This window comes from Chrysemys picta, chromosome 11, assembly GCF_011386835.1.
Source record: "Chrysemys picta bellii isolate R12L10 chromosome 11, ASM1138683v2, whole genome shotgun sequence".
NCBI lineage: Eukaryota > Metazoa > Chordata > Testudines > Emydidae > Chrysemys > Chrysemys picta.
This window is the reverse complement of record NC_088801.1, coordinates 55,515,132-55,536,499: the sequence shown is the minus strand read 5'-3', so window position 1 is coordinate 55,536,499 and position 21,368 is coordinate 55,515,132. Positions and strand designations below refer to the sequence as shown.

At 45.0% G+C, this 21,368-nt stretch overlaps 1 protein-coding gene and 1 long non-coding RNA gene across 7 annotated transcripts in view; one reads left to right on the top strand and one right to left on the bottom strand.

The window, feature by feature from the left end:
* The window catches only part of LOC122173857 (uncharacterized), a 30,662-nt gene extending 27,657 nt beyond the window's left edge, over window positions 1-3,005 (top strand). Inside the window, exon 3 of the long non-coding RNA XR_006174783.2 lies at window positions 2,740-3,005. This is a non-coding gene — a long non-coding RNA (uncharacterized LOC122173857). The remainder of the gene's footprint in view (window positions 1-2,739) is intronic.
* The window catches only part of CCDC150 (coiled-coil domain containing 150), a 44,615-nt gene extending 29,933 nt beyond the window's left edge, over window positions 1-14,682 (bottom strand). For 5 of the 6 annotated variants that reach the window (XM_008174235.4, XM_008174237.4, XM_008174236.4 and 2 more), the window contains exons 1-7: window positions 14,550-14,682; window positions 14,168-14,337; window positions 13,699-13,919; window positions 13,393-13,571; window positions 11,669-11,737; window positions 8,844-8,960; window positions 2,163-2,292 (exon numbers count right to left, since the gene is read on the bottom strand). In XM_008174235.4, the coding sequence (XP_008172457.2) occupies window positions 2,163-2,292; window positions 8,844-8,960; window positions 11,669-11,737; window positions 13,393-13,571; window positions 13,699-13,919; window positions 14,168-14,313 (862 nt within the window). In that variant the 5' untranslated portion in view covers window positions 14,314-14,337; window positions 14,550-14,682. Of the gene's footprint in view, window positions 1-2,162; window positions 2,293-8,843; window positions 8,961-11,668; window positions 11,738-13,392; window positions 13,572-13,698; window positions 13,920-14,167; window positions 14,338-14,549 lie in introns of those variants that run through there. The other variant, XM_008174238.4, reaches the window with a different exon arrangement.
* Window positions 14,683-21,368: the final 6,686 nt, after the last annotated feature.

Genomic DNA, 21,368 nt, shown 5'->3' with positions numbered 1-21,368 from the left:
CCCAAATTATCTAAAGGAAAAGTGGTCAGGGAACTTTCCATGCTGTGCTATCTTACACGGCTACCCATAGCTCCAAAAGACCGAGTCATTAGCAACCAGCATAATACCCAAATATCAGTTCAAGAATTAAGTCCCATGATTACTCACTAGCTCAAATCTTCTCTGAAAGAGACTCGCATTGATGAAATCTGTTAAGAAAATTGCTATCATTCTATTCCCTTCTCCCTATTATTACTGCAGCCACTTTCCTCCAGCTAGGAAAAGGTTCAGGAGCTTCAGATAAAACCCAAGAGAAGTCTCTTCAAGAGTTCATCACCTCATAACCAGTCCTCCAATTAGCCAATATAGCTGTATCCTATCAGGAGAACCCTACTAGTTTTGAAATGATGGACCTCAGTCACTCAAGCCTCTGCTGTCTGGTAGGGAAGGTGTTGTAAAGCTAACAAATCAGAATAATAGAAATGTAGGACTGGAAGGGACCTTGATAGATCATTTAGTCCAGTCCCCAGCACTGAGGCAGGACTATTATCTAGACCATCCCTGACAGGTGTTTGTCTAACCTGTTCTTAAAAGCCTCTAATGACAGATTCCACAACCTTCCTCTGTAATTTGTTCTAGTGCTTAACTACCTTTACAGTTAGGAAGTTTTTCCTAATGTCTAATCTAAATCTCCCTTGCTGCAAGTTAAGCCCAGTACTACTTGTCCTATCCACTGTAGTTAAGGAGAACAATTTCTCACCCTCTTCTTTGTAACAACCTTTTATATACTTGAAGACTTCTCGTGCCCTCCCCCCCCCCCCCCCGAGTCTTTTTTTCCCCAGATTAACCAAACAGTTTTTTAAAATCTTTCCTCATAAGTCATGTTTTCTAGACTTTTAATCATTTTTGTTGCTCTCCTCTGGACTTTCTCCAAATTGTCCACCTTTCCTAATGTGTGGTGCCCAGACCTGGACGCAGCACTCCAGATGAGGCCTTATCAGTGCTGAGTAGAGTGGAAGAATTACTCCTCGTGTCTTGTTTAAAACACTCCTGTTAATACATCCCAGAATGATGTTCGCTTTTTTTTTTTTTGGCAACAGTATTACATGGTTGACTCTCATTTAGTTTGTGATCCACTTAACACCCAGATCCCTTTTCTGCAGTACTCCTTCCGAGGCAGTCATTTCCCATTTTGTGTTTGTACAATTGACTATTCCTTCCTAAGTGTAGTACTTTGCATTTGTATTAGTGAATTTCATCCTATTTATTTAAGACCGTTTCTCCAGTTTGTCCAGATCATTTTGAATTCTAATTCTGCACTCCAAAGCGCTTGCAACCTCTCCAACCTTGGTATCATCCGTAAACTTTATAAATGTACTCTGTGCCGTTATCCAAATCATTTATGAGAATATTGAATAGAACTGGACCCGGGAGAGGTCCCTGCAGGACCCCACTCGCTATGCCCTTCCAGCTTGATTGTGAACCATTGACAACTACTTTCTGTTTTGTTTTTGCAACTAGTTATGCACCCACCTTCTAGTAGATTTGTCTAGGCTATATATCACTGGTTTGTTTATGAGAAGGTCAAGCGTGTCAGTATCAAAAGCCTTACTGATATTGAGATATTGCATCTATTGTTTCCCCACATCCACCAGCTTGTTGTCAAAGGAGGATATTAGGTTGATGTGCCATGATTTGTTCTTAACAAAACCATGTTGATTGTTACTTATCACCCTGTTTTCTTCTAGATACTTACAAATTGCTTGCTTGATTATTTCCTCCATCATCTTTTTGGGTACCGAGGTTAAACTGACTGGTCTATCATTCTCTGAGTTGTGCTTATCCCCCATTTTATAGATTGATACTATATTTGCCCTTTTCCAGTCCTGTGAGATCTCTTCCATCCTCCACGAGTTCTCAAAGATAATCGCTAATGGCTCAGCAATATCTTCAGCCAGTTCCTTAAGTGTTCTAGAATGTATTTCATCAGGACCTGCTGACTTGAAGATATCTAACTTGTTTAAAGTAATTATGAACTTGTTCTTTTCCTATCTTGGCCTCAGATTCTACCCCATTTACAATGATGTTCACTCTGTTAGTCGTCCAATCACTGCTAACTTGTTTGGTGAAAACTGAAACAAAAAAGGCAATATTCAGTCCTAGCTGAGAACCTGCTATCATACCCAGGTCAGCTTTCAGCTGTGTACACTCCTGCCCCAGCTGTGCAGTTCTCTCCTCCTCCTTCTGTAACCTCTCCCGGGCAAGCTGGACATCCTTGTGCAGGCCATGGCAGTCCTGCTGCAGCACCTGTACCTACAGGGATATCACACAATCAGCTTTTCTCTGGGATATAGAGTTTTATAAAAAACATGAGAACCTAAGCAAGTTTCGGAATCCAAAGGGTTAGCCTATTGGAGAGGAAAAAGCTAATCAGATTGTTTCAAGCATAATGTTTTAAAGAAGAATCACAAAGGGCAGGTAGTGGGGTATCAGAGGTTGTAGAAAGGATCCCAATTGCCTGCTTATTTTATGCAGTCAATCCGGTGGAGCTAGAGATAATAAAGATGCATATTATAAGAGAAGTGAAATCAAATTAGCAGGGTGGTGAGTAAGCAAAGTCTGAACCATTCTGTCTCTTCCCGCACTACTTATCAAAACAGGACATTGTGATAGATACAAACATCAGAAAGCATGGGATGGATTAAATTAAACCATTTTCTCTCCTTTTAATCCAATCTTGTTTTGCTCATTCACTGTTAGTTTCCTGTATAACTAAAGTCTACAAGAATCTTAAGATAACTAACAAAAGCTAGGAAAAGAAGAAAGTATGAAATTTCTATTAGCAGTATGCTGAACAATTCCAGAGGCAGCAGAAGGGACCTTGAAGGAACAGATTAAGCAGATGCTTGACAGCCCAAAACCTGTTTTCCCAGGATTGACAAAATACATAAATTGACAGTGTTTAATACATAAATAAATCAGTGTTTGCTCATTTGATTAATTTAAACATGAATAAATCTCAATCTGATTTTTTGTTGTTTGTAATCCTGTTGTAGTGCTGTGGATTTAGAAATGTTTAGGCAGCCTTTGTTGCTTGGGTTTTTTGTTGTTGTTGATCTGAAGTATAACCAATCTCTCTCTGCATTCACCTCCCTCATGCTTCACAAGGGCTTCATATTGCAAACGCACCTGTGAACTGAAAGCCACCTTTGTTATTGTGGGAATTCCTGGGCAAAACATTGTTACTCCAGAAGGTTTAAGAACTCTATGGCATATCTTCAGAAATGTTGTTTTCTAGCAGAAAGCTGTACCAGTACTTTGCTAGCTGATACTACTATGCATATTTCTTTTTAATGTTCAATATTGTTTAGTTACTTATAAAACACTGAAAACATTTGTACCATTGATAATATTGAAAAGACCAAAAAAAACCCAAACCCTTAACTAAAATTAGAGAAATTGCCAGCTGAAAAGTTAGGATAAAACAGTCATAATTAACTTCCTTCACCTTCTGGTGTATCATGAATATTAATATAGATTTCTTAATAGAACCACAATACATACAGAGGCCTTCCAGAAGAATGGCCATACAGGGTCAGACCAATGGTTCATCTAGCCCAGTATCCTGTCTGGCCAGTGCCAGATGCTTCAGAGAGAACGAACAGAACAGGGCAATTTACTGAGTGATCCATCCCCTGTTGTTCAGTCCGTTTCTGGCAGTCAGAAGTTTAGGGACACCCAAAGCATGGAGTTGCATCCCTGACCATCTTGGCTAATAGCCATTGATGGACCTATCCTCCATGAACTTTTTTTTTTTTTTAACCCGGTTATACTTTTGGCCTTCAGAACATCCCCTGGCAATGAGTTCCATGGGTTGACTGTGCATTGTGTGAAGAAGTTTGCTTTAATCCTGCTGCCTTATTCATTTCATTGGGTGACCACTGGTTCTTGTACTATGTGAAGGGGTAAATAAAACTCCCCCACCCCTCCCCACACCATTCATACTTTTATAGACTTCTGAGATATCCCACCCTTAGTTGTCTCTTTTTTTTAAACTGAACAGTCCCCATCTTTTTAATCTCTTCTCATATGGAAGGTATTCCATACCCCTCATCTTCCCGCCCCCACCCCCTTCTCTGTACTTTTTCCACTTCTAATATCTCTTTTGAGATAGGGTGACCAGAACTGCATGCAGTATTCAAGGTGTGGGTGTACCATGGATTTATATAGTGGCATTATGATATTTTCTGTCTTATATATCCCTTTCCTAATGATTCCTAACATTCTGTTGCTTTTTTGACTGCTGTTGCTCATTGAGCAGATGTATCCAGAAAGCTATCCACAATGACACGAAGATCTTTCTTGAGTGGTAACAGCTAATTCAGATCTCATCACTTTGTATGTACAGTTGGGATTATGTTTTCCAATGTGCATTACTTTGCATTTAGCAACACTGAATTTCATCTGCCTTTCTATTGTCCAGTCACCCAGTTTTGTGAGATCCCTTTTGTAACTCTTCACAATCTGCTTTGGATTCAATTATCTTGACTAATTTTGTATTGTCTGTAAACTTTGTCATCTCACTGATTACCCCTTTTTCCAAATCATGTAGGAATATAGTGAACAGCACTGGTTCCAGTACAGATCCTTGGGGGACTCTGCTATTTACCTCTCTCCACTGTGAAAATTGACCATTTATTCCCACCATTTTTTCCTATCTTTTAACCGGTCCCGTGGACTTTTCTCTGTTATCCCATGACTGCCTACTTTGTTTAAAAGCCTGTGGTCAGAGACCTTGTCAAAGGTTTTCTGAAAGTCCAAGTACATTATATCCACTGCATCACTCTTGTTCACATGTTGGTTGACACCCTCAAAAATTCTGAGTGGTGAGGCATGGCTTCCCTTTACAGAAGCCATGTTGACCTTCCCCAACAACTCGTGTTCATCTGTGTGTCTGAGAATTCTGTTCTCTACAATAGTTTCAACCAATTTGCCTGTTACTGAAATTAGGCTTCCTGACCTGAATTGCCAGGATCGCCTCCGGAGCCTTTTTTAAATTTCAGCATCCCGTTATCTATCCGCCAGTCACCTGCTACAGGAGCTGATTTACAAGAGAAGCTCCACATAAGTTAGTAGTTCTCAAATTTCATAGTTGAGTTCTTTCAGAATTCTTGGGTGAATACCAGCTGGTCCTGGTGACTTATTACTGTTTAATTCATCAGTTTATTCCAAAACCTCCTTTATTTACACCGCAACCTGGGATATTTCCTGAGATTTGTCACCTAAAAAGAATGGCTCAGGTGTGGGAATCTCCCTCACATCCTCTGTAATGATGATTGATGCATTTAGCTCCTTGAGAGCTTTCTTCATCTCCTTGATCATCCAGCGGTGCCACAGGCTTCCTGCGGCTCATGTACTTAAACAATTTTTTGCTGTTAGTTTTTGTGTCTCTTGCTCGTTGCTCTTCAAATTCTTTTTTGGCAATACGTGACTTGCCAGATTTTTGCTCCTTTCTATTTTCCTTATTAGGCTCTGGCTTCCAATTTTTAAAAGAAGTCTTTTTGTTTCTAGCCATCTTTTACTCCACTTTTTAGCCATGGTAGCATTTTATTGGTATTTTTTTGTTTTGTTTTTGTTTAAAGTTTGGGGCATATATAGTTTTGAGCCTCTACTATGATGTTTTTAAAAAGTTCCCATGCAGCTTGCAGGCATTTCACTCGTGACTGTTGCTTTTAATTTCCATTTAACTAACCTCCTCATTAAGTGTAGTTCCCCTTTTTGAAGTTCAATGCTACTCTGCTGGGTTTCTTTGGTTTTCCTCCCTACAAGGATATTAAATATAATTACATTACGGTTGCTGTTACTGAATGGTTCAGCTATATTCACCTTTTCGACCACATCCTGTGTGCCACTTACAACTAAATCAAGAACTGCCTCTCCCCTTGTGGGTCCAGAACTAGCTGCTCCAAGAAGCAGTCATGAACAGTGGCTAGAAATTTTATCTCTGCCTCCCATCCTGAGGTGATATGTTCCCAGTCAATAAGGGGATAGTTGAAATCCCTTACATTACTATTGAATTTTCTGTTTAGAGAGTCTACACAATCTCCCTTAGCATCTAACAATGAAAGTCACCATCCTGGTCAGGTGATCAGTAGTATATTCCTACTGTTGTTATTCAAGCATGGAATTTCTATCTATAGAGATACCATGACACTATTAGATTCATTTAAGATTTTTACACATTTGAATCTAAGCTTTTTCACATATAATGCCATTCTTCCACCAGTACAACAAGGAGTCCGGTGGCACCTTAAAGATTAACAGATTTATTTGGGCATAAGTTTTCATGAGTAAAAAACCCACTTCTTCAAATGCATGGAAACAGACTAACACGGCTACCCCTCTGATACTCTTCCACCAGTGCAACTTACTCTATCATTCCTATATATTTTATACCCTGGTATAATGTCACATTATCATCATTTCAGCAAGTTTCTGTGATGCCTATTATATCAATATTCTCATTTAATACCAGGCACTCAAGTTCACCCATCTTAGCATTTAGACTTTTTGCATTTGTATACAAGCACTTATAAAATTTGTCACTATTTAGTTGTGCACGTTGTGTAATTGAATAGCACTCTTTTTTGTTTGACTGTTTTTCTTCAGTCCATACCTCTACTTTATCAACTTCTATCCTCTTCTCTTTACTAGTCTATGGAGTATCCCCTTTAATAAATCCTCTTCTAAGGGATGGGTTTGCCCAAATTGTGTGCACCTCTGCACGTGTTGGCTTACCTTCAGCCTTTAGCTTAAAAACCTCTATGATCTTTTTAATTTTACATGCCAGTAATCTGGTTTTGTTTTGGTTTAGGTGGAGCCCATCCCTCCAATATAAATTCCTCCATTCCCAAAAGGTTCCCCAGTTCTTAATAATCCTAAATCCCTCCTCCCAACACCACTGTCTCATTCGAGATGCTGCAGGTCTGCCTATTGGAACTGGAACCATTTCAGAGAGTACTACCATGATGGTCCTGAATTTTAAAATCGCTTACCTAACAGCCTAAATTTGGCCTCCAGGACTTTTTATCTTTCCCTATGTCAGTGGTACCTACATGTACCATGACCACTGGCTCCTCCCCAGAGCTACCCATAAGTCTGTAACCTTTGCACTTGGCAGGCAATTCTCTGTGCGGTTCTCCCAGTCATCACAAACCCAGCTATCTATATTTCTAATAATTGCATCCTCTTATTACTATGACCTGTCTCTTCCTAATAACAGGCATCCCTGCCCCAGAAAGGTATGCTCTGTGGGAGAGGATGTCACACCCCAATGGCCCCCTCCCTCAAGGGGTCCCCTGGGGAAGGCAGATTAGCATTGTATATTGCTAACGCTGTTGCAAGCATCGCAGGACATTTTGGGAAGGGTCAAAGGTGTGAGTGAGCGTGGAATGGAAGATTCCTTTGCAGGTTGAGAGAGGCCAGAGGGGGAAGAAGGAAGAGAGCAAAGAATGGGTTAACTCCATGCTCCTGCTAGGCCCGAAAATATGACGCGGACTCCAGCCAGCTCAAAGCCACATACAGCACACAGCTGACTCTCGGCTGCCTGCCAAGAAAGAGGTGGGCCCAGAATCCACCGACCAGATGTGAGAAAGAAAGATTCAGCTGAACAGACTTGCAAAGCCAGCCCATAACAAGTGGGCAAAGGCCAGCAAAGAGGACAACAAAGTCTAGCCCGTGTGTTTTGGGAAAGTTGAGGAGACCACAGAGAGCTGGTTTTGATTGGTACAAAGAGCATCAGGAGCAGAGGTCCCTAAATGGAACACCCCCAAAGGAACCCAGGACTTAAAACCCTCTTGAGAGCTGGAGCAACTTGGAGATCACAGCGGACCCCGGACGACCTGGGCCCAGGACAAGAACTCCTGTCCATCCCTCCCCCTCTTCTTCTCACCCAGGCTTGGTCAGTCTCGGGTAGTGCAGGTGTGAGTATGAAAGTGGTTTAGGGCTTGGGGCACTAACGCTTTCTTTCTTCCTTCCTTCCTCTGAGTGACATGGGGAACCCTTCCCTCCCCCCAGCACTCTCCACTGTTGTTTTAGTATTTTATTAATAAAGCTTTAAAACTTAAACACTTGGTGTTTCGTCATCTCCTCCCCAACGATCCTGTGACCTCAACCTGATCACCTGATGCCTCAGGCAGATTGGTAACAGAAATCTGTTACAAGGATACCATGACATCATCTGGAAGGAGGATCCCCACTATGGGATTGTTTCCCTTCACTTCAGCTTGATGTTCTCCTTCCCCAAGACTCTCATCCTCCTCAACAGCACAGGGGCTATGAGGCGGGAGTAGGACTGCTCTACTGTGTCCAGGAAAGTCTTATCTATGTACATCTGTCTCCCTTAGTTCCTTCAGTTCAGCCACTCTGATTTCAAGAGCCTGTAATCTGTCTCTACGGACCATCAGGTGCTTGCACTGAATGCACACATATGCCATCTACCCACAAGGCAGGTAATTATACGTGCTACATTCAGTGCAATAAACTCAATCACCCTCACTCTGCTGCAGGACTTTCTGCTTGCATTATTGTTACTTTTGCTGGATCTCACAATTGCCCGTCTGTTTCTCTGCAGAGCATTCACACTGAATTGCTTGTCAACCTTTAGACCTTTAAACACCTCATTATAATTATTTAATCAAGATTCCCTTTTCCACACCTTGCATACTGAAGCTAAGTGATTACAAAGATATGTTAACTGCTCTCTAGGAAGAACACTCCAACCTCTTACTATTCTTCTTGCTAGGAGGCAAAAAAAAAAAGTTAGACACAAAGAAAAAGTGGAAGAGGTGCTGTGCTTCTCCAACCTGTTCCCGTTCTGCCTCCACTGTTATCTCCATATCCTGCACACGTCTCAGCATGGTTGCTTGGGATTCCTCCAAAGACTCCCGCAGACTTGCCTCCTGTGAAAGCTGCTCCCTTAGCTACAAGAGACAAAACACTGGGTATGTGGCTGGAGACAGCAACAAGCCATAAAAACTGAAGATTAATGAAGCAGATAGGGGTTCAATACAGCAAAGCAACCATTATTAGTCATATCCAGTGATCTGTTAAAGGTGATAACACTATGGAGTAAGCATTTCATGGAAGTGGTAAAGCAAGGAAGCAATACCAAACAACCCACTCAGCTATGGAAAATGTATTAATAACCAGACAGATTTAGTACCTGGACCAAAATTTGTGTTTACTGAGAGTGGCAATTCTACTCCCTACAGTGTGCTCAGAGACCCAACTATTTTTCTCTGTCTCAAATCTTACTGCTCTTGTGCCACGTTACCATTCCTCCATCCAAGGGCCTGCTGTGTCTGTCTTCCTCTGGACAGAGTCAACATTGCTTCTGAACATGTTGGAAAGAGTCACTGCAGAGATGAGGCACTTCTACTACAGGGACTGAGCAAACACAGTGGGCCTGATTTTGTTCTCATATCAGTGCAATTCCAGTTGACGATCAATGTAATTAAGACTAGAATCAGGCATATAGTCTCCCCACCACACTCAAAGTTCAATTCCTTGCAGGGTAGCACACTGTGTTACTATGAGACTTTTGGGTTCATTGCTAAAAGGGATAGCTGCCATTCAATAAGGACTAAGCAGCGACTCTTTTCCCCAAAAACCCAATTCAGCTGAATCTCCCAGGTTGGAATCTATCATTTTATTAACACTGAAAACTTCTTGCTGCAAGATTCTTCCATGAAAGCTTTCTGTAACTGGAACTACAAGCTTGAGATATATAGTGTGAAACATCGTATAAAAGCAAAATCACACATGATATGCTCTTGACCCTATGCAACAGGTGATTCTAATCTCTGGTGTCCCCAGGAAAAGCTAGGACCCAGGAGCGTTTCTCTTATCTCCAGGTGGTGTTGACAGAAAATGTAGATTACTTTGAAGCCTGATTCGCTAAAGACATTTATATCAAGTTACTAAGAAGGGGCCCATAATAAAAAGAGAATTCCTAGGGACAAACATTAATAAGTTAGGCTATGAGAAGAGGCTTTTCTTCAGTTTGTTGCAGAGAAACCAGCACCAATTTGAAATAGGGCCTAGCTCCATGCTGGTCACGAGTACTGCCAAAATACTGAGTGTTAAACATGTGAGCTAGTGTATCTGGGAATTGAGACTTCTGTTCCTCTGTGAACTATAAGAAGAGAGCATCAGATACACACCAAGAGAAATGTTTAAAGTTGTATAATGACAACTCTTCTCTGAAGAGACTCCACATGTGCTGTACTCGCTGAAGGATGACAGATCTGAAGCATCAAGTACCTAAATGCATTGCTTATAACAAGGGCCATGTGTACTTCAGAGCAAGCTCAATCTGAATGTTACTGCAAGGCCTACAGCCTTTCTCCAGCATAGCAAACTGGAAAGTTCTATTGCAACGTCCTCTATTTTTAAAAACAGAGGATTTTATTTAATAATTAACTGAAAGTGAGTGATCATCTCTGTACCAGACTAGTGGTCTGGGGAGATCTGGTCAGTTACACACAGTGATAACTTTACTTGTTTCCAGCTACTAAGGAACATTAAAAGAAGCTGAAAAGACATAGAAAAGGAATGCCAGGGAAGTAATTGTTATCGTTGCTACAGAGAGACTTAATCATCAATTGACGGTGTTGTGTGTGATTGTGAATGGGAGGGGAGGTAGTCCACACCAGAAGTCAGAGAAGCCACTCATGTACACATAAGTGTACTACTTACTTTGATACTCACTTTTATGATTAAGTTTTCAGTGTGACCTATGTTGACAGAGTATCCACATTGTATTTGTAGTTGGAGGTTTTGACAACTGGGGCCTTAAGCTTCCAAGAACAGTGAGAGAAAGCACTTAGCTTTTTGGCACTCCTATGAGGCATTTGTGGCTTTTTTTTTTAAAACCAAGGAGGGGATACATCTTCTCTTTCCCTCCCATTTTATGGAGCAAGGTGGGCTGGGGGGCAGGAAATCCATTTTCCCAATGGAAAGAGCAATTTGCATGATCCCACCAACTGCTTCCATTACCCACCTCACATCCTTTCTGTTCCCTAAAAGGATTACCACCACTGCAGCTTGCATAGTGCATCAAGCATCCTTCTGGCCAAGACATGATCAAGACCCCTTTTAAGTCCTTCAGAACGGCTGCTCATTTGGCTTGAAAAGTTATTAAATGACATAAGGGACATAACCCACACTCTCCAACAGGATTAGGCTGCTTTTCAGAAGCTCACACCCTCCTTCATCAGGACAATAAGATGCCTCATGCCTGCACTCTATTTCTTTAATTAGTCCATAACAAGGTAAGTGCTACAACTTGTTCACTAGCTAGCAGACATTAAGTCACCAGTTCCATTTTTGGATGCAATAAAGTCATTCTCCATGATTGCAAGAAGCAGTTACATTTAGGCTAAGGGTAAAACCTACTTCCACAGCATAGAACTCAGGTCTCTGTTAGTAACTTCAACTCATACTTTTTGTATCTTGCATGAAAGAAATTCTGTCTTAGGTTTGTAGATCGGGACATGCTCAGCAGTCTTCTTTCAGCTGTACATATTCCATTCCTGGTTTTCATAGATTCACACCCAGATCACCATCCAGGCTTTTCCCCCAAAAATTTATCACCTCACTCTTCCTTCTAACCTTCTTTTGCGCTTACCTCGTGAAGTCTATGGTTCATTATGTGTTTTGTTGTCCTCAGCTCCTCTGCTGCAATGGCTACATCTGTCTAAAAGAGGACAAAAAACAAACACACACACACAATTTATGCCTCACAACAACTGCAGCAAAACTTTCAAAAGTATTTCAAAACCAGGCTGGCCAGTAACCCATTGCATATTATTTTACATTACATGCCATGCTGAGACCTGGGTTTGATTCCTAGTTCTAGTCTCGTGCTCTAAAGCAACAAACACCTTGCATTGCTTTTCAGCAACCACTTAAGACAATTAAGAAGATGGGTAACAGATTCCAGAACAGTCCTCTTCAGTTGGAAGGATGGTGGCCTAGCTGTAGGACCCAGAGCGTATATGGGGAAAAATAGAGATGTGCTTAGCAATCCATGAGTTGGGGGGGGCAAAAACCTCAATTCTTGAGGGGTTTAAAAAAATATATAAATACAGAGTTCGTTTTTTTTTTTTAAGTCACACTCAATTTATCACCATCATTTATTGCTGGATCTAGAGAGATCCATTCACAAAGATGAGATTGTCTTTTTCTCCAACAAAAAATGGCACCGGCCACACAATGTCATTTCTAATCACACACACCTAACCTCTGAGCACATCAAAGCACAGTCTTATTTTCAAAGTTGGCAGCATTTAAAGACCAGTGCATTAATATTGGAATCAGTATAGACACTCTTCAAAAACTACAACTTTCAGCCCCAGTGTTCCCTTTAATTTTTCCCACCCATGTGCAGAATGAACTTTGTTATGTGCACCCATATGGAGGTGATGTGTGACACATTATCTTCATATTGATGCACATATGAAAGCTGGGGGTGCAGGCTCTGGGGTGTGGTCAGGGACGAGGGCTATGAGAGGAGGGTTAGGACTGGGGCAAAGGGTTGGGATGCGGGGGAGGTGCGGGCTCTGGGGTGGGGCCAGGGCTGAGGGGTTTGGGGTGCAGGCTGCCCCGGGCTGCCGTGGGAGAGACTCCCCCCAGCCCCTCTCACTGCAGCAGCTTGGGGCTGCGGAAGAGGCGCCTCTCCCCGGCTGCAACAGCTCTGGCAAAGTGGAGCCAGGCCGAGGGAGGGGCTCCTCTCCCCCAGCCACAGTAAGTCCAGGCAGGTCGATGCTGGGACCGGTGGGGAGGGGCGCCTCCGGAGGTGAAAGTGGGCCGGTACAGCGTACCGGTAAGAAGTGGCCGCTGGTATGGGCCGGTACACAGCTGACGTTAAAGCGCTGCCGCCACAGCCCACGGCCGCCGGGATGGGGTGGGGTGTGCGTGTGTTGCAAAAGAGGCAGCTGCCCTGAAGCCCGACAATTTAAAAGGGCCTCGGGCTCCCGGCCGCCATCGCTGCTACCGCAACAGCAGCCAGAGCCCTGGGTCCTTTAAATTGCCACCAGAGACCCAGGCAGCGCAGGCCAGGCAGCCCTGAAGGGCTGGGTGGGGAAGGCTGGCTGGGGAAGGCTGACCCCCATCCCCGCCCCTTCCACCTGAGGCCCAGAGCTGGGCCTCCATACCTGTAAGACTTTTAAGTTACTTTCACCCCTGGGAGCCTCTCCCTGCCGCTGCAGGTCCATGCTGGGGGAGAGACATCTCTCCCCGCTGTGGCCCTGAGCCCCTGTGTGGGGCTTAATAGGCAGCTGCGTAGCCGCACAGCTTAGAGGGAACTTAGCTCAACAGCCCACCATGCACATTCACAGCTAGCTCCTGTACCTTAGTTGCTGTGGCAATTTCCAAAGCAGCACTTAATCTTTGAACTTCTTCCTGGGCCTTTTCTACATCCTCTTTTGCCTCACTTAGCTGTTGGCGCAACTTCATTGCCTCTATCTGTACAATCTTCAGTTCCTGCAGGTGTTCCTCCTGCATTGCGTTCATACGCTGTTCCAGATGGGCTGCCAGACAACAAGAGAGGATCAAAAATGGTCATTATAAAGAATACAGAAAAAAATGCATCTGAAGGGCTGAAAGAGAATGAGGACATCTGCTACCAACACAAAAACCAGCTTTCTACTTCTGTACCTGCATGCTTGGGATTCAGCTCCTTTTCAGTCTGCAACCGGAAGAGGTTTAGCTTCAAGGTCTGCACAACACTCTCCAACCGGCACATTCGATTCACTAGAGATTCACAGTTCTTCCATAGCATGTCACTTTCACCTACAAAGGCTACCCTGGCCCGAACAGGGCTAACAGGCTGGTGGCTCCCAGGTGTCTCTAAGGGCTTTGAATGGAAGAGATCAAGGCTGAAAGAAGAGAACACGTGGCACTATTTATATCGTTTAAAAAAAAAAACAACTTGTTTCATGCCCCTAGAATGTTTCTTGCTATGCCTGATGGCTGCAGCATGTGTCTCTGCCAGCAACTTCCACTCCCCAGAGAAGCCGAGAAACCAGCTCACTCAAACAAAAGTGGAACAAGCGGGGAAAAAGTTACTAACACAATATCGCGCGTTCCCCAGGGAAAGGAGGACCCGATCCGATCCGAACCGTACCTCTGTCCGTTCACACCGAGCAGCTCCAGGTCTCTCGCCAGCGCGCTGGTCTGCTCCTCAACCACACTCATCCTCTGCTGGAGCACGGCGAAGGCTTCGGGCGCTGTGGCACTGACGCTCATGGGGGCGATGGTCGGCCTGGCCATAGCTGCCCCGCACCCAGCCGTTACCTGGGGGCGATGTGGCCATGTCACAGGGCGCCGGGCTGACCTGCCGCCCCAGGACGGGGCAGGCCCTTCGGTCACTCCCAGGCACGTTAACTGCGACCCCCCAGGCCCAGCCGCCCGCCCCAGCCCCTCTCCCCCGCGAGAGCAGACGGGCCCCACGGGCACTGGGGGCTGCGCTCTATCTCCCCCCCACCCGGGCCAGCGTCACCCCTTACCCCGCTCGCTGACACTTCGCGGCCCCGTTTCCATGGAGCTCCTTCCCCGCTTCAAACCGACCCGCGGCTTTAGCGGACACCATCCTGCGCACGCGCCGCGAGCCCAACTCCCGATGCACTCTGGGATATGTAGTCCTTTCCGCCCCATCCGGCCACGGAGCCAAACAGTGCCGGCCTGCCGGAGAGGCACCTGGGATGATTTTTTTTTTGCCGGATGCGCATGCGCAATGAACCTCACCAGGGTGGAGCGGGTCATGCTGGGATATGTAGTTTCGGTCTCTCGCTATGCCAGCATAGAGCAACGTGGGGCAGCCTGGTCTAGTGGTGAGAGCTGAGGGTTGGCAGTGCACTATGGGTTCTCGTTCTGTATGGCATTCAAGGTGACTTGATGCTTTAGTTTCCAGGTATTGTGAGTAATCCGCTTGTCACAAAATTTGAGTTGTTTTAAGCTCCAGCTCTTAGAGTGATATGAGTACACAAGAATCTCAGTGTTCATTTTTTTTTAGTTTGTTTCTAGCCCTTTTGGGTGTAGAGAAAAAAACCTTGAAAATGTGGTTCCTGAAGGTTCAAAACCCAGAAGGGAAATAAAAAGGAAACAAAACATATAATGGATTTTCCTCCCCAATCTATCTCACTGGGTTTTGGGAGGGCCAAACCTCACAGTTTTTGAATGCTGGGATTGGCAAAATTGGTACCATCTTTTTTGTCCCACCTCATAATCGGTCTCAGTTTCCCTCCTCATTCTGAAGGATGTCACTCATTTAGTCACTTAGGGTTACCATTCGTCCGGATTCCCCCGGACATGTCCGGCTTTTTCGGGTTAAAAATAGCGTCCGGGGGGAATTTGTCAATGTCCGGACTTCCCCTCCTCCCCATGCAGAGCATGCGCGGCTTACAGACCAGCCGGGGCTCCGACAGCCAGAGCCAGAGCCCTTCCTGCACTTCCCCTCGCCTCTCTCCTGAAACTTGACACCACTCCCCTCCTCCCCCTCCCCCCCTGCATTCACAGATCGCCGGCCTCGGCCTCAGGCCGTCTGGAGCTCCGACCCTGCTGCCCTCCCCTGCTGTCGAGCGCGCTGCTCTGCAGCACAGTAAGGGGGCCGGGGGCCAGAGAAGCGGCAGGGAGGTTCTGGGGGGGGGGGTAGTCAAGAGACAGGGAGCAGGGGGGAGGGTTGGATGGGTCAGGGAGTTCGGGGGGGCTGTCTGGGGGTTGGGGGTGTAAGGTTTTGGGCAGTCAGGGTACAGGTGGGGGGGTCTCAGGAGGGGGCAGTTAGGGGACAAGAAACAGGGAGGCTTAGGTAGGGGGTGGGGTTCTGGAGGGCAGTTAGGAGCAGGGGTCCCAGGAGGGGGCAGTCAGGGGACAAGGAGCGGGGGGGGATCGGGCGTTCGGGGTGGGCTTTCTGGGGGAGGGTGGATAAGGGAGCAGAGGGGTTTAGATGGGTCAGGAGTTCTGGGGGGGCTGTCAGGGGGTGGGGGGGTGGCTAAGGGTTGGGGCAGTCAGGAGACAAGTAGGGGGTAGGGTCCTAGGGGGCCAGTTAGGATGTGGGGAAGGTCTCAGGAGGAGGCAGTCAGGGGACAAGAGGCAGGGAGGCTTAGGGAGGGGGTGGAGTCCTGGGGGGCAGTCAGGGGACAAGGAGTGGGGGGGAGGGTTGGGGGTTCTGAGGGGGCAGGAAGTGGGAGGGAGTGGAAGGGGCAGGGGCGGGGCTAGGACAGGACGGGGGCAGGGCTAGGACAGGGGCAGGGCTCCTCCCATCCTCTTTTTTGATTGTTGAAATATGGTAACCCTAATTTAGTCCCAAAGTTACCTGTCTTTCACAGCAAAAAGGGGGGAGACACCTTATATTCTTATGAACGTGAATATGATGTAAGTGGAATATATCTTATGCAAAAGGTCTCAAGGTATCATTACAAAGATTATAACCTACTGAATATATTCATCCTATTTGTATAAGTGTTTCATTCTTGTATCTGAAATGAGAATTATGAAGTATAACTCTGAGGTCCTATTGTAATTATGCAAAGTGTGGGCCATTAATGGCCGTTTAGAATCTTGATGGCTCCCACTGACTACAGGGGTAGCCATCCTGTAGATCCGGAGCCACATGCAGCTCTTCAGAAGTTAATATGCGGCTCCTTGTACAGTAACTCCTCAATTAAAGTCGTCCCGCTTAACGTTATTACGTTGCTGATCAATTAGGGAACATGCTCATTTAAAGTTGTGCAATGCTCCCTTCTAATGTCAGTTGGCAGCTGCCTGCTTTGTCTACTGCTTGCAGGAAGAGCAGCCCATTGCAGCCAGCTGGTGGGGGCTTGGAACCAGGGTGGACCAGCAGCCCCCTATCAGCTCCCCGTGCAGCAGCTGCCTGCAGTTCAGCTGTGTCCCTCTCCCCACTGCCATGTGCTGCTCCTGCCCTCTGCCTTGGAGCTGCTCCCAGAGACTCCTGCTTGCTGTGCCGGGGGAGAAGGGAAGGGGGAGAGGGACATCCTGACATTAGCCCCCCCCTCCCTTCCATTCCCCCCCCCCCCCCAGGGATCAGGATGTCCCCCTCCCCCTGATCATGCACCTCGCTTACCCTATTTTCCGTAGAGCAGGGCTCAGGACAGAGGGAGCTTGCAGCTGCTGCAGTCTCAGCAAGCTGATCTAATTAACAACAGCAGTGTACTTAAGGGAAATGCGCATATCTCCTCCATTCCTGCTGCCTTGCAGAGTGAGAGAGTTAACCCTTGAGGGCTCAGCCAATTGCTAGTTCATCATTTAGCAGTAAGGGAAATATTCCACCCTCTGACTCTTCCACCTCAACCAAGCTTCACATCATCATATCATCACTGTGTACCAGTATTAAATTAATTGTTTAAAACTTATACTGTATGTATGGTGACAAAGTTCCTCCTCTATCTTGGTGGGTCCTGCACTTAGTGGCAGATTTTCTTGCCTCAGAGATTCACCATGTGGGTTGGGGAACAGCCTAGAGACCTTCCCCTCTGGAAGAACCCACTGTCCAGGTCAATTGGGAGGTTTGGGGGGAACCCAGGCCCACCCTCTACTCCAGGTTCCAGCCCAGGGCCCTGTGGACTGCAGCTGTCTATAGTCCCTCCTGAAACAGCTGCACAACAGCTACAACTCCCTGGGCTACTTTCCCATGGCCTCCTCCAAACACCTTCCTTATTCTCACCAAAGGACCTCCCTCCTGGTGTCTGATAACACTTGTACTCCTCAGTCCTCCAGCAGCACACCCTCTCAGCTCTTTGCACCTCTTGCTCCCAGCTCCTCACACCACAAACTGAAGTGAGCTCCTTTTTAAAGCCCAGATGCCCTGATTAGCCTGCCTTAATTGATTCTAGCAGCTTCTTCTTAATTGACTCCAGGTGTCCTAATTAGCCTGCCTGCCTTAACCGGTTCTAGCAGGTTCCTGATTACTCTAGTGCAGCCCCTGTTCTGGTCACTCAGGGAACAGCAAACTACTCATCCAGTGACCAGTATATTTGCCCTCTACCAGACTCCTGTATCCCCCTGGTCTGGGTCTGTCACAATATATATAGTATTTTTTGTCTGGTGAAAAATTTTTCACTGGAACCTAACCCCCTCATTTACATTAATTCTTATGGGGAAATTGGATTAGCTTAACATGGTTTTGCTTAAAGTCGCATTTTTCAGGAACATAACTACAATATTAAGTGAGGAGTTACTGGATAGGCACCGACTCCGGGGCTGGAGCTACTGGCGCCAACTTTCCAATGTGCCGGGGGGTGCTCACTGCTCAACCCCTGGCTCTGCCACAAGCCCTGCCCCTGCTCCACCCCTTCCTGCTCCCTCCCCTGAGCCGGCCGTGCCCTCGCTCCTCCCCATCCCCCCAGAGCCTCCTGGACGCTATGAAACAGCTGATCGGGAGGGAGAGGGAGGCACTGATAAGCGGGTCTGCCAGTGGGTGGGAGGCACTGGGATTGGGGCCGGGGGAGCTGATGAGGGGCTGCTGATGTATTACTGTGGCTCTTTGGCGATGTACATTGGTAAATTCTGGCTCCTTCTCAGGCTCAGGTTGGCCACACCTGGACTAGGACAATTGGTTGTAAATGGTTTATTTACCTGCAAACCTTCCTGTGTATGTGTGGGCCAGCCCATGGGTAATGAAGAATGAGATCTTACAGTGACATGTGACCATATCACATGATACTGGAATCCATCTTAAATCTGGTACTTTTCGATTTAGAAAGAGGGGTGGGGACCTAGGGAAAGACAAAAGATTCCTATCTTGTGCCAAAGCTATAAAAGGGGATGAAACAGGACAAAGGGCTGCCAGTTATGAGAGAGCCCCTGTTTTTCACCTAAGATGTCTGCTGGAACTAACAAGGACTGTACCAGGGAAAAGATTAGGCCCAGACTAGGAAGGAGTCTAGTCTGTGAAAGAAGCTTACTGGAACATCTCTGAGGGTGAGATATTATCTGTAATCAATTTCTTAATGTATTAGGCTTAGACTTTTGTGTTTTTGCTAACCCCTGCATAAAATATGGTCCGTGAACACAGCCTATCAATGTAGCAGCCAGTTGAAGTATCTGCAGATTTTTATTGATGATATCTCATTCAGTTTCTGTTAGTCTATTCAGAAGACTACACTACAAGAAATAGTTTGGTGTTTTGTATATATTTTTAATATAAGCATTTAGGTCAGTTTATATGGAGATTTATGTATCTCCTTCAGGCAAATTATTATCATGGGCCATGATAGTACAAGTTTGGGCACCATGAGACACCTGGTCTTCAACGTCCTTATTTATAAAATAGATGCAGTAATCCTAATGAGATGGCTATGCATCTTATAATATCTTGCATAACTGCAAATGGTGGTTATGCACTAATATTGAAAAGAATAAAAAAAATTTCAGTCAAATACTACAGAAATCTTAAGTACAGAAATAAGAGTTGCAAATAGAGTACTTAAAAATCACATTCATAGTTTTGAATTTGGAATCTAAACCTGTGGACAGTTCCTGTTAAATTTTTAATGGTAATTATTGGAGAGACAAATACTGCAAATGACTTCCTGCTTTCTGGCATAATACAAAAGAAGGCTTAAGTAGGATAACTATTAGTAATTGTTGTTCTAGTGTTTGTGTTAATGATTTCAATTTAAGATATCATAAATGATATGATATTTGTAACAAATTGGCTAATAAATTCAATTGTAACTTACAGCTGATACCATAAAATATTTTTGAGCTTAATATAGGCTTGGTCCATGTTTGTAGGGAGGAAAACAAAATATACAGAATCAAATGTGGAATCCTCATAATTGGAGGTTAAACAAACATCTCTTAAGGATGGTCTAAGTATATTTAATCCTGCCTCAGTGCAAGGTTGGTGGGGGGAGGAGGAGGAGGAACTGGATCTGTTCCAGCCATGAATACTTCTATGATTCTATGAAAGTATGAGTAATACATTAAACTATACAGTTTTTCTTGTATACTGGATTGTTTTTGGCTTTATTTTAATACACGTTTTCTCTAGACATCTGTGCTATCCCAAAAAGGGATCATGATGACCGTTTGGTTGATTTGTGTTACCATGAATGGCAGCTATCAATAGACTTACATCTGCAGCTCTCTGTGGTTTCTGACAAGTTCTTTCAAATATTTCCCCATTCAGTGGTCCAGGGATTGCTTCATATCTAAAAACAGCACAAGACCTTCTTTTAATACCATATTTCATTCTACACAATAGAAACTGGATAAGAAGCACTGATTTTATAATTTGTTATCTTTATCACTACCTTCCACTATGATTGTGCTCTTACCCTTTGGAAGTAATATGAAAAAAAAAACCCAGATAGATTAATCTTAACATGAAAATTTACTAGAAGGCTTTTGCTAATTTAAGGCTTCTGGCTAGATTCACAAAGGGATTTAGGTATTTTGACACAGAGTCACAACACCTAACTTTTAGGTGCCTAAAAAAATCACAGGAACAACATTGCAGTTCACAAAGCCTGTGTGAGTTGCCTAGGATCCTTACACAATGAATGGGGAGAGATAGGTGGCTGAGAATGCGATCAGCAAAAGTCAGCACCCTAGGTGAGAAGTCACCTAAGCTAACCAAAGGGCAATGCTGAAAACAGGGGTATGTCCTAATCCCTCCTCTGCTCATGGCGATAGGTGCCTCCTTGCAGCCTGGAGTTAAGTGCCTGTCTCTCCTAATGATTCATGTCTGGGAACCCCTCTCCAGGAGGCAGGTGGCTCATTCTTGTGAGAGTGAGCTAGGCAGGCACGGGACTACCCACAAAACAGCCAGAGGAGGAGGAGGTAGTAGCAGTGCCACCCACTTTGTAAATTTTAGTTCTGTGGTTAGAGCACTCATCTGGGATGGGTGACCAAGGATCTAGTCCCCCCTGCTCTACTGACTCTCTAGTTATTTATTAAAAATGGAACAGCTTCAAGAGGAGAGATTGAGGGAGACCCACATCAGAATATCCCATAGCTCAGTGATTAGGGCACTCTCTTGAGAGATGGAATACCCATGTTTAAATCCTTTCTCCTCCTCTGGCAGAGGGAGGAATTGAACACCCGTCTCCCACAGCCCCGGTGACTGCTTTAACGACTGAAAGCCTGAGCTAAAAGTTGTAAGGTGGGCACCCCACCTCCCTTCCTGATTTTGAATGGAACCCAATCTGGTACACAGCCTTGAAGTACACTTAGGAGTTTCTTTAACTCTCTGCTCCTAGGGGAATTTTGTGTGTGTCTGTATTGTTACACACATACTTGCTGACAGGTATTTTGAAATAAATTACCAAAATAATTGAAACTGGCATGATTATATAGTGTTATTT